Source organism: Cryptomeria japonica, chromosome 11 (assembly GCF_030272615.1).
Source record: "Cryptomeria japonica chromosome 11, Sugi_1.0, whole genome shotgun sequence".
NCBI lineage: Eukaryota > Viridiplantae > Streptophyta > Pinopsida > Cupressales > Cupressaceae > Cryptomeria > Cryptomeria japonica.
The window spans coordinates 360,186,009-360,204,710 of record NC_081415.1 but is presented as its reverse complement, the minus strand read 5'-3'; the positions used below and the strand labels follow the sequence as shown (position 1 = coordinate 360,204,710).

The 18,702-nt window shown below is 36.2% G+C and overlaps 1 protein-coding gene across 1 annotated transcript in view; it reads left to right on the top strand.

Annotated features, from left to right (window-relative positions):
* The window catches only part of LOC131860209 (uncharacterized), a 50,967-nt gene extending 34,809 nt beyond the window's left edge, over positions 1-16,158 (top strand). The window contains exons 4-5 of the mRNA XM_059214591.1: positions 10,159-10,673; positions 16,099-16,158. Coding sequence (XP_059070574.1) covers positions 10,159-10,673; positions 16,099-16,158 — 575 coding nt within the window. The remainder of the gene's footprint in view (positions 1-10,158; positions 10,674-16,098) is intronic.
* The last annotated feature ends 2,544 nt before the right edge of the window (positions 16,159-18,702 follow it).

The following is an 18,702-nucleotide window of genomic DNA, read 5'->3' as shown; positions in this document are numbered from 1 at the left end:
TCTTGTGGAGGATTTAAAGGAATAATTTGATCTTGACAAGGAGGAAGATCATTGGAATCCCCTTCAAAGGTGTTTTTCTCTTGACTTTCAATGGGATCATTGGAAAAGATGGAAGGGATATCTTGATCTTTCCTAGGAAGTGGAATGACAATGGGATTTGAAAGGACATTTTTTTCATGAAATGGAAGGGGATCGTTTGGGATTGGATGGACTGGGATATCTTGATCTTGCTCAGGGAATGGAGTGTCAATAGGACTTTGGATAGGATGGACAAGAATAATGGAATCATTGCGAGTGTCTAGGGAAATGGGATCCTGGTCAACAATTGGATGGGATGATAAGGTTTCAGGATCTTGATCTTGATCTATTTCAAGACACGTTTCTTCATGCTCTAAATTATCCTCTTGACATTGGGTTGGACTTTGGATATGCATGGAGGATTCTGACAAGGGATCAATGTTTTGGCATGAAGGAAATGCACTTTGAACATTTGTGATGGATTCTGGCAAGGAATCAATGCTTGAACATGAGGAAGAGGGACTTCGAATGGGGTCCTCTAAAATAGGTAATGGCAATAAAGTGCATGGTGGCATTGGGTCTTGTATTTCTAAAACATGACAAGGATGTGCATCATGAATTGGATTATCTTGACAATCAATTATGGATATCCCTTGGATAATTGCATCCTTTGGTGTATTACTTGATGAGGACAATATGGAAGGTTCTTGTAAAACTTCTAAAGGTGTAGGGATAGATGCCACTGGAGAGTCCATTTGCTTGCAGGGGGATGAGGCATTGCTAGACATAAGTGTATTATCTCGATCTTTCTCAAAGAACCCACTTGGTAATTTTCTTAAGAGCCTTGCAATAAAGCCACCTTTCTTTCGAGGTTTTGACATGGTTGTATCTGAAATTTGAACTTGTTTGGCAAGAACTTGGTCTTAGTTTGATGTCATGTTTTGATTTCGAACTAGATGTTGATCAAATTGGTTTGATATGTTCAAAATTTGGCTTGGTGCATGTTGCAAGTTTTGTTTGTGAATTTGTGATTGTAGTTGTTGACATTGATATGTTGATTGAACTTGTTGATATTCCACCATTGGTTGAACTATTTGTGGACATTGTATAGTTGGTTGGACATATTGTTGAAATTGGACCATTGGTTGTATATGTTGGACCATTGGTTGTGTCTGTTGGAAATGTTGAACAATTGGTTGTGATGGTTGAAAATCGGATTGATAGTAAACACCTTCTTGTTCTTGTTGTGAAGGCACATAATGTTGAAATTGTTGTTGTCTCTTTTCTTGTAATTGTTTCATCATCTCTATTTGTGAGAGGAGAGCTGGTATGTCTGATCGTTCAATAAGGGATCTTACATCAATTGGCTCAATATTTGGATTTCGACCTGGAAATTTTTGAAACATTTTGGACGTTTGTGATCTATTCTTCTCAATGTTTTTCACTCTTTGTTCCAATATCTCCTTTTCTTGAGCTAGTTTCTCCTCTAGCTTTTGTATTTGGAGACTTGTTTCATCATAAAAAGTTTGATCCAAGTTCTGAGACATGTAGAGATTGGATTGACATGATTGATTTCTCAGTTGTGATGACATGGCTTCGTTAGAAGGTTGAGACCTCATTTCAACAAACATGTCACTATGCAATGTAGCTAATGGGATTAACAAATGCAACCTAAAAGGATGACAATGCAACTTAATGTTTTTGTACTTTTTGAATTTTAAAAGGATGATGTATGATATGCAACTAAATGCAATCTATGTTTTTGGTTGCTTTTCAAGATTTTGACAAACTCATGAATGCAATTTTAAGAATGAGACCCTTAGGAAATTGAAATGATGTCTAGACCTCAAAGGACAAAAGGACCAAGTGACAAAAGGACAAAATGACAATGTCTCACCTATATGCTTGGATACTAAGCTAGGTTTGACCAAATGATATTGATGACAAAAAGGCAAAAGTTTGATAAGGTCTAGACTTCCTAACAATGACTTAGGGTTTATCAAAGATTTGGATTACTCAAGTATGATAAAACCTAGTTTTGACACTATATGCAAAGGGACAATTACTATGCAAATGACCCTAATATGATATGATAATGACCTAAGCTTAATGAAGAGATCTAGGGTATGCAAATGTGACCTAATGTTATGAGGACAAGGATGCAAATGCAAATGTATGACAATGTCAACCTAAGGTTGAATTATGAAATGGTATTGCTCTAATGCAAGAGGACACATGCAAATGGATGACCCTTATTGATATGCAAAGGAGTATGACCTAGGTGAAACTTAACTTTGGTAATTGACAATGAATTTGCAAAATGCAAACCTAGGATGAACCTAAATCTAAGTGACATGAATGTTGAGACAGGATTTTGAAAAATGTTTGACAACCATGTTTGAAGGTGTTTTGAACTTTGTTGAATGAAATACTCTTGTGTTTAACCTTGTTTTGAATCAATTTGTCTTGTTTTTGAAATGAGACACAACTCAACTTTTGACAAGCAAAGAAGACAAGATATTTTAACTTAGACTCAAGACAATCATGCTCATTCACACATTTCTTATGGTAGGTAAGGACAGTAGGTACCTGAGAGGTAGACTCGTTATGAAATTCAAGGAGAATACATAGATGATTGACCCCACGGGCTCCCCTCCACGGCACTCACTTCTCAGGGCAACCAAGCATCAGTCCCCATGGAAATCTCCCCATGGCGAACTTAGTATCTCTTCCAAGTATCCAAACTCCTCCTTCTCAAGCAACTAGAAGGATTTTTGGCAAGCGTGATTGAGACATAGGCCCACCAAGATACTAAACAAATTTAGTCGCCCAAGCACGATTTAGACTATGAGGCCCTACTTAGATGTTGATATGAGAAAGAGTCCAAGGGTCATCACTTCCCAAGTAACTACAATTCCCATGTAACCCTTCCTTCAAAGCTTTCACCCATCAGGTATTTATTTATAGTGAGTTAGAATGCCAAGGTACTCTTGCTGTGCTCACTTTGGGTCATTCCCTTCCCACGATTGTCACTTGCTTGCAAAAGAAAGCAAATGGTCGGGAAGGTAGGCCCTCTAAAGGTAACACACAATCCAAAACATGAGAATGGTATCGAAGATCTGGATTTCTGATCACCCTAAGAAGGATGAGAGCATACTCTCCTACTCCAATGTCAAACTCGACAAGCAAAGTGAATACATGTTCATTCCATCCTACTTAGCAAACATACTAGGTGTCTAATTAAAAATCACAAACACAAAGTTTGGTTGGAATATAAGGCAACCTACAAAATCACTAAGATAGGAGTTTGATTTGCTTGGTCTTTGACTAGCGAACCTGCATAAAATTTGTTAGTAGTTTCATTCTTTTTTTGTCTTCGTCACACGTAACGCCAAGGTGCTGCACAGAGAATCAGTACCAAAAAAAAAAAGTAGAATGCAAGAAAGAGAATGGAATTTTTTTTATTTTTTATTTTTTTACACAAGCGCAAATTGCCTTAACACAGACGCAAAACCCATCAAGTTGCACCTGTGCAGCATCAAGTTGCGCCTGTGTACCTTACACAGGTGCAGAACATCTTACATAGGCGCAGAAGGCGCCCACACAGGTGCAGAAGTGTCCAGAAAGCTCTGAGTCGCCCTGTTTCTTGATTTTTCACTTGCAAATTAGCTCAAAAGCACTCAAAAACATGGTTAGGGGAGTTAGTTCATGTAGGGTTCACCAATTAATGTAGATAGGAATCTGGAAATCATCAAAGCAATAGAAATTAGACTAGCTCAATCACAAAAACTAGATTGCAATGATAACAATCCTAAAAACATTCAATAGAGATACTGAAATTAAGACATTTAAATCAAATGCAAACCATTCTAAATGTGAATTTCTCCAAAATTCTCCATTGTCCTTCTTTCTCCTTCAAATTGCTTTGTTTGTGGATCTCACCTACAAATGCAAAGGTATAGCATGAAAGCAAGATTGACAAGACGAGATGACAGCGTAAGGATACTAGAAGCGTGATTGATTCGGATCAAATCGATTCGTAAATGTAATTAATTGGGATCGGGATTGAAGAAATTCATCCATTTATAGACAAATTGGAGAGATGACAAGATTAGCATGAAGAGATTTGAAAGGAAATTTCAAATCAAGAATGACAAATATGACAAATTATGACAAAATTGACACTTTCTATGCAAGATTGATTGATTGACAAATTATGACAAATTGACAAGGTTGCTATGCAAAAATTGATTGATTGACAAATTATGACAAAATTGCTATGTCATTCCCATGAAATTAGGGGAAATATTAGAAAAATAGGAGAAAATAGAAAATTAGATGAATTGGAAATTAGGAAATTAGAAATTGATGGAATTTAGGAAATTAGGAATTAGGAGAAATTAGTAAATTGGAAAATTAGGTAAATTAATTAATAATTTTTCATTCATTAATTAATTTACAAAAAGAGGAGGAATTAATTAGCCAATTAAATAAATATTTAATTGTGACAAGAAGACTTAGGATAAATAAATAAATTATTTAACCTAGAGGGAAAATGACAAACAAGATTTTATGAATAAATCATAAAACCTTAGAAGATGAATTAGAAATGCAAGGACGACAATTAGGTCTTGACAAAAGATAATTGATGTCGTTTCGATAATGATTTTGATTGACAAAGGACCAATGCTGATACATGATTGAGATTGATTTGACAAAAATCAATGACAAATTGACCAAGATTGACAAGGAGATCAAATTGAAAAGTGCCAATTGACGAGGAACAATAATTGATCCAAATTGACATGATTGAAAAGGACAACAATCGATGACAAATCGATCACAAAATTGATGAGATTGACCCTAGGAGATAAGAGATTGACAAGATCGACCAAAATCATGACTGAAGATTGCTATCGACAAGACCTAATTCGAAAGTGAGACAAATGAAGAATGCAGAAGAAGGACTCGATGCTCACAAATGATAAAGACCAAGTGCATAACATAGGAGAAATGTTAATGCGACGGAAAAAAACCTAAAATAAGGCAATGCGCCAATGTTTAAGTATGACTCCGCAAGCGTTGACCATTTTTAGACGTCTACATTTTGCCCCTCTTTGAGACAATGCGAGTTTAAGCGTTGTTTCAAAGAACATTAATGAAAATGCCCCAGACATTGACATTGACCTAATTCAAAAGCGAGACAAATGAAGAATGTAGAAGAAGGACTTGATGCTCGCAAATGATAACGACCAAGTGCGCAACATAGAAGAAATGTTAATGTGATGCAAGAACCCTAAAAATAAGGCAATGTGCAGATGTTAAAGTATGACTTCGCAAGCGTTGACCATTTTTAGATGTCTACACCTACATTTTATGCTTTCACCGACATGTTGATGATGGAGAAAACTAAGTTGATAAGCATGAGAATTCTTAATACTTCTAAGTCTTGAGCATAAATGGCAACTCAAGGGAACAAAGGAAATAAAGGAAAGGACAACTCAAACAAGAAGAAATGGAAATCAAAGCCTAAGGACAAAGCACCACCTTCTCCATAACAAGGAGATTCATCCTCTTCCAAGAAGGAAAATTCACCAAAGAAGGAGAGACCTACTTGTGCCTATTGTATAAAGGTTGGTCATGAGGAGAGTTGTTGCCATTCTAATAATATTGATGGACTCCTATATATCCTCAAAAGGAGCAACATCAATTTTCCTAATGCCTACAAGAAGGAGGATTCATCACCTTCCACTTCCTCACAATCAAAGGGGAAAGGACAAGCATTTATGGAAGAAAAAAGTGGGAAGACTCACTCTTTTGGGACAAGAAAAGTAAAAGCTCTTTGTGCTACTACAAGTCATGATTTAGGGAGATGGCTTCTAGATTCAGGGGCTTCTTATCATATGGCATCTTCACAGTCTATGTTCTCTTCATTTGAGCCTTGCACCATGCTGCATATTTTGATGGGCAATCATACATACATGGATGTTATTGAGAAAGGATCTATTGCCATTGGGGATAAATCCTTCAATGGTGTGCTGTGTGTACCCCACTTGGCAAACAATCTTCTTTCCATCTATCAAATCACACTTGGGGAAACAAAGAAAACTATGGATTTCACAACTAAGTCATTTATCATTAGAGACCTGGAGTGTAGAGATATCATTGCGACTGGGGTTGTGGATCATGCATTTTGGTTATATTCCTTTTCAAATTTTGTTCCTATTGATGAGGTTGATTTTACCTATGATGATCATACTTCTTGTGATGATTCAGATTTTGAGGAGAACTTTGGGTACTTGAACTTGGGGATTCTCACATGTGACCCCGTTCTTGATCCTTGCATTTCATCTCCTCCTCTTGATATCACATCGCCTATTGCACCTAATGAAGCAGATGATGTGACAATTTTTCCTTCTTGTGATTGAGTGCAGCAGTATATACCTTGTCTTCTAGCTTCAGTTTCTTGGGATGACTACTTGACAAACATTGCAGGTTTCTTTGTGGAGTCTAAAATTGCATATTTGGGAGACATCATTGATGATATTCATCTTCTCTTGGATGAATATGATCCTTCTTTGATTGTTGCGAGGGAACACTCTGACCCTCTTATTCATTCTCTACATGATCATTCTTTCGAGGTTGACATGATTGTGTATTCTTATGTACAATAGTTGGAGGAGGTCTCTTTATCTTTAAAGGAGACATGTGAGTCTTTAAATAATGTTATACATTCATCTCCACTAGATCTTGGAGTGCCTTTTTCAGTGGTGTGGATCAGTACACCACCTTTGGAGGGGGTAAATTTTAGTATGACATGGGGACACTTGAGCAATTTTTCAGAGACTCCATTCATTATGAGTTTTTTCCTACATCTTCCCTTCATGATTGGGGAGACTTCATGAATACACCTTTGGTTTTGTTTCTTCCCAAAGTGAGGAACATTGTTCGACATTTATGGAGAAGTTTCTTCATCCAGTTTCAAGATTATACCATTGGTGCAGATTCTACATTGAGGGGGGGCTAATTAGTCTCTCTTCTTCTTCTTCTTATTCTCTCATATGGGGGGGACTTTATCCTCACATGGGGTTTTGTCCTTAACATGCTTCTTTGAGGGTTCTTTGTATAGTCTTCATCTCTCTTTGTGGGGAGGGCTTTTTCCCATTGGGTTTTTCTCTCTTTCCCCGCTTAATGGGAGATTGCATTTGCATTTGAATTTTTACATGGGTACCTACATGGCCTTGTATCTAGGACCCATCTTCCATTGCTTAGTTGCATTTTAGACCTAAGTGCATTCCCCTAAGTTGCACTTAAGGGGGGGTGTTGGTGTAATTATTTATTCATCTTGGATATAATTACATTTTACTTAAGTTTACTTAGGTACATGCATAACATTGTAGTTTGCATATGAGACACTTAGGGAGATGTGCATACATTGGGAATATGTATGTAGGAGAATTTCCACCTTTTATAGTGTGATCGTGTTGTTGCTTTATCATATCCACTTATTGTGGAGTGATAATTCCATCTTCGGTGGGTGATCCACCTCATGTGGAATATTTTACTATTTCTCCTACCTACCCTTACCTACCCTTGCATCTCATTGAGCCACATGTCATCATTGTGTGCTCTCTTGTCTCTTAGCCTTGCCTTTATAAGAAATCTCATCTACATTGTATGTAACAATTCTAATGATGATCCAGTTGATCTCTTTTGCATCTTGATAGGAATACAATTTATTCTTGTCATTGTGCTATCTTTGGTCTCTTCGATCTTGGTTGCTTCAAGTATAATCTCACAAATTTTTATATATCTTCTAGTTTGACCTGTAAAAATGATTAGTATAGCCTAGCTTTCTCTAATACCATGTTAAAAATTAAGATCCTAGGATACTAATATTATAAACAAGGTATAAAATAAATGCATTAATAATCATACACCATAAATTAACACAGTACACAAGATATGCATGGGGAAAACCCTTTCGATTAAAAAACTTCATAAAACATCATTTTATTAAATACTTACAAATGTAGTGTTTCATAAAATAGACTAGAACCTGGGGACACTCTTCTAATACTTCCACATGGCTAATAATACCTCTTGTGCATAGTGATACAACTCACCATAAAGCTTCAAATTCACACCCTTCTCAAATGAGAGAACATCCTTAAATATAGGAGGAAGGGTTACTTCACTAGTCACACCTTTTCAATAGCCCCCATTCATAAATAATTAATAATCTAATGGTTATTAGATTATAATTATTTCAAATGGGATATGCTTATAAATTGATGGAGGGACTTCCGAGGGTCATAACTTTTGACTCGAAGCTCTGTTTTTCCTGAAATTTCAAAAGTGGCTTCATTATGAGGAGTCGTTTGGATTTTCAATAGAAATCAACTCAATAGGAAGCCATTTTGACATTTTTTCAGGAGCTCAAAATTTCATTTGGGCCTCCAAAATCAACTTTTAGTGTTTTTTTTAATAACTTCAAAATCATGTTTCCAATTTCTAATGTTAGTTGACAATTCATCTCACCTTAGTTTTAAGAATTTTTAGGGACAAAAATAGGTTCTTAGGATTCGTTTGGAAAATTACTAAAAATGGAAAAATCTAACAATTGTCAAAATCTGCCAAAAAAGGTAATTTTTGGTTTTTAGTTTTTTGAGAGATTTTTTTTATATAAGGATCTTTTGATCATTTTAGAAGAAGATTTGGTGAATGGAAATAAATAATTTTTTAATCTATCTTGTAATTCTAGTTTTTCCTATTCTGTAATAATTGAATTAACTTGAATGTGTGTGTATGTTGCATCATAAATCATATAGTATATAGGGTTTTATAAAATTATATTAGAACATTATATATAAATGTTATAAGGGTATTAACCAATAATAATTATTGTCATAATATGGCATTGTGATGTCAAAAGCCCTAAATCACTATATGTGGTGTCTATGTTCGAGTTGAATCATTATGTTCGGGTTGAGTTATTGTGGTGACTAGATTCTATTTGGTGTATGTGCTCAAATTTTATCATTGTGTTCGAAGTTATAAAATCCTCTTTCGATATAACCCTAGAGTTCAGTGAGATGGTTATGAATGGTAGCTAATGCTCACTCTTCTCACCGACATTGTTCTTGTCTTTGCATGTTCTTTTTGGTGTAACCTTGGTGATCTATGAGGAACCTTAAGTGTCTTGGCGAAGTGATTCGTCATAGTGTTAGCCTCATTTTCAAACAAGTAAAAATTTAAAATTTTCGCGTCAAACTCTTCAAAATAATAACTCATGGCCAAACATTGTCTCACTTGAATGTTATGTATTGTTCTTGTTAGAGTATTCGGGTATTTACTTGATTAATTAAACATTCTTTGTTTAATTATTTAAGTTCCCTTTATCTCTTTTACATTTAAGCTAACTTTAGGTGCATATAATTAATTGTTTTAATTAATTATTATGTGCAAACCTAGGTTTTCCCTTTTTAGGGTTTCTTGACCTATTAAAGGTTGAGTTCTTTCTTTTCATTGTAAGAATCACATTACATATTTTTGTGAATATTGAGCTCTCTCTTTTTGAGCATATTCTCTGTGTTTTGTATGTTCTTCAGATTTTGCTTCATTGCTTCTCCTTGTAACAGGTTATTCGGCTTGCAAAAGATCTTTAGGCTCCTGTGGTGTTGTATTTTCTCAACTCCTATATGGTATCAGAGCATGGATTTGCAGCTGCCTGTTCTTGTTTTGAGATTTTTGGCTTTGGTAGCAGATATGGGGTTTCAGGAATTTTTTTTGTGTACCTAGGGTTTGAGCTTTTTTTCTGAGCACTATGGGCCTAAACGGACCTCACCATCATGCTCAAAAGGCCCGAAAACCCCTATGGTCATATAAAATTCGACCTATTTTGGTTCCTGAGTCTCTGGGAGCTATTTTTTTCTCTGATCCAGGCCGTACGACCCTGGCATGCAGATCGAGAAAAAAAAATTTAAAAAAAAATAAAATTATTTTTTGCCTTTTTACGGCATGTAGGCTGAAATTTTCTTTTAAAAAAATCTTTCAAAAAAGGCGAAAAAAAAAAGAGTTTTTTGTTTCTTTTTAAGAAAAAAAAAAAAAATTTGGGAAAAAGTTTTTTGGGTACCGCAGGGTACCGGACTGACAGGCCTGTCAAACCTGTCAGTCTGGTCCCTGCGGCCCCACCGGCGGCACCTCCGTCTGGTTTCCGGCGGCCCTGCTTCTCCCCAGCTCCGGCGACTTCCCCGGCTCCGGGCTCCGGCGACTCTCCCCGGCTTCGGCGACTTCCCAGCTCCGAGCTTCGGCGCCTCTCCCCGGCTCCGGCTTCTTCCCCGGCTCCGGGCTCTGACGACCTTCCTCCACTCCGGCAGCGCTTTCCCACCGCCCGCCGCCCGCCGCTTTCCTTCCGGCCGCCGAATCCCTATGCGCCCGCCGCCGGCCGCCGCTTCCCTTCCGGTCGCCACTGCCGGTCTCCCCGCCCGCGCTCAGCCCTGCGCCCGCCGGCCGCCGCTTTCCTTCCTGCCGCCACCTCCCTGTGCGCCCGCCGCCAGCCGCCGCTTCCCTTCCGGTCGCCGCCGCCGGTCTCCCCGCCCGCGCTCAGCCCTGCGCCCGCCGCCGGCCGCCGCTTTTGCTTGGCCTATTTTCCGGCCAGCAACCGGACCACCACTCGACCACCGCCCTGCCACCCGGCCGCCACCGGAGCTCTGCTCCCTGGCCACCGGACCACCAACAATGCCACCAGACCCCTTTTTTGGGCCTTTTAAGGGGGGGTTTGGTTTTTTGGCCCTATCTTGGGCATACGGAGTCGGATTTTGGTGAACGAATAAGCGTTGGAAAGCTGGTTCTGAGGCCGACCTCATGGTGTTGTTAATTTATTCCAATTTTTTTGTTTGACTGTGTTTTTTTTACAGTCAAAGTGAGGTCTCTTTTTTGCACTCTGGGAGACATAGAATGAGCATCCGACCTCCATTTTTTGAAAACTTTATATTTTCGGAAAGCGTGTTCTGTGTACTTTCCAAAAATATGAGTTTTTTTCTAGCTTCTGCTCCATGCATATTTTATTCAGTTTTTTGCTTTTGAACCCTCTGGTGGATATCGTGGTTGTTTCAGGTCCTGGGATCTCTTTTCTGAGTAGGGTGTCTCTGTTTTGATTCTCGTTTCTATTTCCAATCTTCTTATCATTGTAGCTTGTAATTATGCAAATGCACTGAGATAAAGTGTCATCATGCATTGTTTACTTGGAATCTTGCATATCTTGTGTCTTGTTGTACATGCACTGTTGATCAAGTGCCATGAGGGGGTTGATGTTTGCCTTTGTTTGTCATCTTCCTTTGTCAAGTGAGTGTTCCTTCCACGACATTCTCCTCATGATGATGTGTCTCAGCACCTTTGATGTTCTTGGTTCTTCATCATGCAGTTGTTTTTGGCTGTCCTTTTTAGTGTTCCTGTCCCTCTCCCACTTCCGCATTATGGGGAGGTTTATCCTGTTGGTTCTAATGCTTCCGTGGTTTGATTGATCAGCTCTTCAGGCTTTGGTTTCTCATGCTATCTATATCTTCGATTTCAATTGTTTTACCTTGTTTGCCTCCTGATTCAAGTAGTGTCATTTGAGGGCACTCATGCAGATTACAGTCTTCTCTACCTAGTCATGTTCTAGTTCAGTGGATGTTCTTCAGATCAGCAGTTATTCTTCGACAGAGTTTGCAGGGTCTTCATGCTTCAGTGATATTCTTTTCCATCTCTTTTTGGAGTAGAGTTTTGTTCCCATGTGGTTTTCTCTATTTCTCCAGTTCATAGAGATTTCATTGTATTTGGGTACCTGATCAGGCCTTGTTGTCGGGACCCATCTTTATTGCTTTCAATAGCTGTTCTAGGTTTTAGCTTCTCCCTAAGTCTAGCTTAAGGGGGGGTGTTAGAGTATTCGGGTATTTAATTGATTAATTAAACATTCTTTGTTTAATTATTTAAGTTCCCTTTATCTCTTTTACATTTAAGCTAACTTTAGGTGCATATAATTAATTTTTTTAATTAATTATTATGTGCAAACCTAGGTTTTCCCTTTTTAGGGTTTCTTGACCTATTAAAGGTTGAGTTCTTTCTTTTCATTGTAAGAATCACATTACATATTTTTGTGAATATTGAGCTCTCTCTTTTTGAGCATATTCTCTGTGTTTTGTATGTTCTTCAGATTTTGCTTCATTGCTTCTCCTTGTAATAGGTTATTCGGCTTGCAGAAGATCTTCAGGCTCCTATGGTGTTGTATTTTCTCAACTCCTATAGTTCTCTATTTTCAAATCAACGGGTCTATCAAGAAAAAAATTCTCCAAGGAAACCAACTATAATGGTACAAAAGTATTGATAAAATGAATTCTATAACCTTCTTATATTGGTTGAAGACTAAGGGTTGATCACTTCACTTGCAAACTTTCTTTCTCACTTTTTCTAATGTTCAATTAATGACATTATTTTATTAGAAAAACATAAATGATTATATATGTTTAAAACATGAAAGATTTTTAGTGAGAAGGGAGAAGAAACCGATGGTGAGAAAATTGCCAATGATAAAGGCCAATGGAGAAATGAAAATAATGTCTTGTCGGCACTTTTGTACCCATTCCGAACTCGCCAATTGATCTTCATTTCACCAAGTGCATTGACAAAAGAAGTTGAATCGTTGGCCAAAAGTCTTCTCAACGGTGCAAGAATTGGTTATTTTGTCCATCAACAATTTGGACAAGTGACCTAAGTTACTGATTTACCGATGAATATCTTAAAGCATTTCAAGTTAATAAAAATTGATGTTTTTCTCAAAGCTCACAAGTTACCAATAGAATGAAGACCGATAAAGACATAACTATCGGTGGTTTGCCTAATTTGACAAGTTGGCCAATTTTCACAAATCACCGAGAAAGGGAGTTTCTCATTTGATTTCAAAGGCCAAAGATGAGGTAGTTATAATAACTACTTATTGATAGCTAGTTTATTGAAGCATTATGTGCAAAATCACAACGGAAGTTTCAAAAACTATTAGGCACATACACTGGCCAAGTGCAAAGGTGATCCTATAATGGTTATCGGCATCCTCCTTCCTGCTTGCAATGAAATTTGAAGCTTTGGAAGAGGTCACGAACATTCATCAAAAACATTGATATGAAGATTCTTGTCAGATATAATAGCTCAGAAACGCATAGGCAAAGAACTTGAAATGATTGACAAAATGCCTCAAATCGATGTCATCTAATGGACTAAAATTAAGAGATTGTGGAATATCTACTAGATGGATTCTACAAGAAAGCTCTTCAAATCCGTAAATTGATGATGCACTCTTGGGCCTTCTTTAGATTATCATAACTAAATGTGGGTTGACAATGAAATTTCATCAAATGCAATGGTTATGGTATTGGCAAAAGATAGATTTTATTGAAAAGACTTTAGTCACTTTCAAACAAATATAATTGCCCTGGTCAAAATATGGAAGCATAAAACATGGCAAGCGAAATATTTGATAGAATACATCAAAGTGATGTCGTCTCATGGTACACCATGATTGCAAGATTCAAAGATAATGGATTTGTTGAAAAAGCTTTAGAAATCCTCAAACAAATGCAATTTGCAGGTGTAAAGCCGCATTCCACAATCATAGCATGCACTCTTTCTCCCTGCCCGCATAAAAATGGAAGCTTCAAAACATCGTATGGACATCTATCAAAGCATAGTGGTGGGGGTTTCAGTCAGATGTTATGGTTATAAATGCTTTCATATACATGAAAGCCATGGTGTATAGAGGATGAACAACTCACATGAACTCTTTGACAAAATGCCTCAAATAAGATGCATCTCATAATGTGTTTGATCATGGTTGACATGTGGTGCCTATTTGCAAGAAACCTTACACCTTATTATTATGATGCCAATTAGACCTGTGGTGGTTGAGTGAACTTATTATCTTAGTGTATAAGCGAACATGTATGCAAAATATCTATGCACAGACAAGGTGGAAGCATTGGGATAGCACGTCACCATGTATATAAGTGTGGAAGCACAAGCAACACATGACCCAATTGAGGCAATATGCATGTAAAATGTGGAGCATAGCTAATACACTTGAATTCTTTGATAGACTACCCCAATAAATTGTCATCCCATCAAATACCTTGATTGAAAGATATGTAAGAAACAGATACAGTGGAAAGTCTTAGAAATTTCAAAGACATGCAATTGATAAAGGACGCCTCAGGTGGATGTATCACATGGAGCATGAGTGATCTCTTAGAATACCTCGAGAGAGAAGAGTATTGTGTCAAGGAATGAAATGAGATGATTATAGATGATTTCAGGAGATGCTCAAATTAAGATGTATTTGGATGCAATGTATGTGTGGATGTGCTCTCTTGGTGCATGCAGATTTTACATGAATATGAACTGATGATGTTGAAAAAGCTTTAAAAATCTTCATGAAAAAAAAAAATTTAAGCGCAAAGCTCATTCTACAACCTATGTCAGCATCTATGGAGCCCATGCTAAAGTGAAGTATTGATATCCATCAAAACATGAAAGGATGACTACAAAATTCAATGAAAGGAGATCCAAAAGATTTCATACAAATGTGCAGATAATGAGTGTAAAGCTATGTTTTTTAACATTTTCCAGCATGTAGCTACACTCTACAGTGTAAGCAGAGAATTGATGATGAAATAGTTACAAAGATAAAAGATCCAGATGAAGATATGGAGGTCATCTCAATGAAATTGACACCGAGTTCTTTCTTCAAAGTAATAGGTTTTAAATTGATGTCAATTTATTGTAATTAAAGTTAGCCTTTTCAATTTAGCTTTGTAAAATTTAGGTAAATCCTAACTTATCTTCAAAAAGGTAGTTATTCTAAGCATTGGCTTAGGTAGTTATCCCAAGTGATTAAGTTTGGTAGTTATTTTAAGTGCTCAACTCAGGTAGTTACTTTAAGTAACTATTATTTAAAAATGAGTTCGTTATTTCAAGTTGTTACACTTAAAGTGAGTTAGTTATTCTAGGTAGTTATAAAGGTGGTTAAGGTAGTTACCTTAGGTGGTTACTAACCTCACCTATATATACCTCATTGAAATTCAATCAAAGGGGTTCCACTTTGTTGCAAAGCATTGTATGAAGGACTCGAATAGTACTATTCAATCAAGAAAGCAATAAAGAAATGTTTTGGATGTGTGTTCAATTCATCTCAAGTGTTATTGTTAATATTCTTATGTCCTATCAATGATAACCATTTTCTATCCTTTAACATTGCATGTGAAGAAGATTATCATTTCAAGTTTTGGTATCTTAACTTGGATGTGTGGAATTTAAAAATTGATAAGTTTATATCTTATTTCTTTATCAGTTTTGATATACATGTTCTTTAAATCATAGAAAATCCATATACCCCCATTATACGAGAGAGTTCCCCCTCTCAAACGTAGAGAGGAATTGCTATTGTTATGCAATTCTTCAATTGTTGTGAACACTTTGTTGCTGATCACAGGGAGAAATAGGGCTCTTCAAGAAGATTACTTAAAGCAAAAAATTTGTTTACCAACACATAGCGATAAGCAAAGACCTTTTCACTATGACACTAGAATGGTCTTGGCGACATCTGGGATTTCGATGTGACATATATTTTTCAATAAGACACTTTTAGCAGCTAACCAAAGTTAATAACTATGCTGAAAAATCATATTGGTAAGACACTGGGATGGTCTAGGTGATTACGTTGATTTCAATGAGACATTGTAGTTCGATAAGAGATATCTAAGGCATTGTAGAAGTTGGAACTCTTGTTGATAAGTTATAAACCAATGTGGGGACAATGTTTGAATCATTTGGACTACTGAGGTGGATACATATAATTGGTCCATGATGAATTTTTTGGTGCAATCCTTGTTGTTTATTATGAAATGATAATTTGTTAGTCACAGTTATATCTTTCAGTGATTTCAATGAGACAGTATCGAAGGTCAATCTATTTAGTCATCAAATCGAACAAGCATGTTTAGATGGACAAATCTATATTAAGTAATGAAATCTTGTGTTTATTATTAATAGGTTCTTTGTAGTTTAAAAGTTATAGTTAGAAAGCAGTTTGAGAAACAGAGAAAAAACTGATTTGTAACTAATTGATAATAGTGTTTGTTTTAAAAAAAGATGAAAATTTTCCTGTTGCAGGTTGTTGAACATATGGTTTTTCATTCAGCATTTTGCGAGAAGAGATAAGATCAATACATGTATATTTGGAAAATATTTATCAAGAAGGTTCTGCATTAGTCTTTATGACCATTCTAATTCATGGAGATATGATGTTTGAATAATGATTCTTGTTCCTAAAAGGTTGTTAAAGTAAAACTTGTATTTTGAAAGAAGGGGTAATTTGCTTTGTATGGAAAATAGAGGTTTGCCTCTATATAAACTCTATTTTTGACATTTCAAGGTGTGTTGAGTCAGTCAGTGAGACACAAAGAGTAATTAGTGAGATTCACTATTGTCAGTAAGACATATTGTAGCCAGTGAGGCACATTTTTGTTATAAAGCTAGTGAGGCATTTTAAGAGTGGTTTTTATTCCCCGTGAGGGTTTTCCACTCATAAAAATTATTGTGTTACCTTCCATGTTCTTGGAACTTTATTTTTTTATCCATTAATTTCATTTGGAACTCTGATACATTTTGTAATAAGTTGGTCCAAGAATTAAATTGAAAGTGTTTTTTTTCTTGTCACTAATTCACCCTCCCCCTTCTTAGTGACACTAGTATTCCATCAATTGGTATTAGAGAGAAGTGCCTTGTATCCAGTTTAACAACCTAAGGTTGATCCTATCCTTGGAATACTGTAACAATGGCTCAAGAAGGTTGTTTTGCATCAAAATCCCCTTTCTTTGATGGAACAAATTATGCCTTTTGGAAGGTAACAATGCAAACCTACTTATTCTCTTTGGGAGTTGATGTGTGGGATTCAGTCGTCAGTGGATACATTGTGCCTAAAACCATACCTACTAATCTAGATGGAAAAAGAGAGTATGAGACTAATGTTAAAGCTAAACATGCCATTTTTTGTGGTTTTTCAAAAGAGGTATTTGTAAAGATCATGCACTGTAGCTTTGCAAAAGAAGTCTGGGATAAACTTAACATTTATTATGGTAATGATAAAGTAAAACAAGCCAAGATACAAACCCTTAGGGATAAGTTTTAAGGTAGGAAAATGTCTGGGGATGAAAAGGTTGCAGACTATTTTCTCAGAGTTGGTGAAACAGTCAATGCTATTAGAGGTCTAGGAGAAATTATGGATGATAAGGATGTTGTGAAAAAGGTCATGAGATCTCTTCCTACTAAGTATGATTCTATGTTGTCTGCAATAGAACTTAAAGATTTAAATACCTTAACAATGGATTATCTTCATGGGACACTCATTGCCTATGAGATGAGAACTTGTAGTGAAGAAACATCTCATAGAGAAACTGCCTTTAAAACTGAAAAGAAAAATAAGGAGGTAAAATCAGAATTTGAAAATGATATAGAAGAAGTAAATTTTGTTGGAAAACTTAAGAAAGGGCCAGGAAAGTATAGAGGTAAACTTCCCTTCAAGTTTTTTAAATATGGCAAGATCGGTCATGTTGCTGCTAATTGTCCTTATGAAGATAGTGATAAAGAAAACTCAGAGTTTATCAACAAAAACAATCCTTCAACACAAGGAGAAAATTTACTATCAAAAACAAGAAAAGCTTGTGTTCCAAAGGGGATGTTATAGATAGAAACTCAGAAGAGTCTATTGGTGGTGAGGAAGGAGTTCTATTCGTGGCCATTGATTTCTTTGTAGAAATTCAGGGTGATAATGACATTAGTTCATCTGACCTTGAGAGTGAAAATGAGATTGATCTAGAGGGTGAGTTAATTTGTGCCCTTAGAGAAGTCAAAAAGTTAAAAAGAGAACTTGGTGAACAAAAGGATCAAGTAAAAACTCTGAAAAATAAAATTAATACCCTTGAATCTTTGGTAACTGATTTGACAAGATAGGTTGAGGAACACAAAATAATTGAACATGTTACAAAAACTGAATTAGCAATCAAAATTAAATTTTATCAAAAATTGGAAGCTGAAATAATTGGTTTAAAGAGGAAACTTGAAACGTATGATAATACTAGGTTGGAAGATATTTTGAGCAAACAAAGAAAAGATAAAAGTGCTAATCCTATGAGGATCCAGTTAATATTGAGAGGGGGGGTGAATCCGTATTAAGACCAATTCAAACTTTAACTCAAAATCAGACTTATTTTAGCTTATCTCAGATCTGAAACCATATAACAAATATCAACTTTTGTAATCAGATCTAATACCTCTATCAGATATTCTTAACACATTAATCAAATCGTTTACTAATACTTTCACCACCAAAGTAATCATATAAACTTGATCAATTACCAACTCATTAACCTTATCAATAAGATCAAATACTTTCTCAAGCAACTTCTTATAAGTACTGGTAACCTGTGATAAACTTTTGATCAAACATCATAACTGGTGTCTCAAAAATAATGCATGAAATGAAATATAAACAAGAACATCACATGGAAAACATTCCACACATAACGCCATAATTTTTTGACATGGAAACCCAAATAGGGAAAAAACCATGGTGGGAGTTGGCACCCACAAATATTT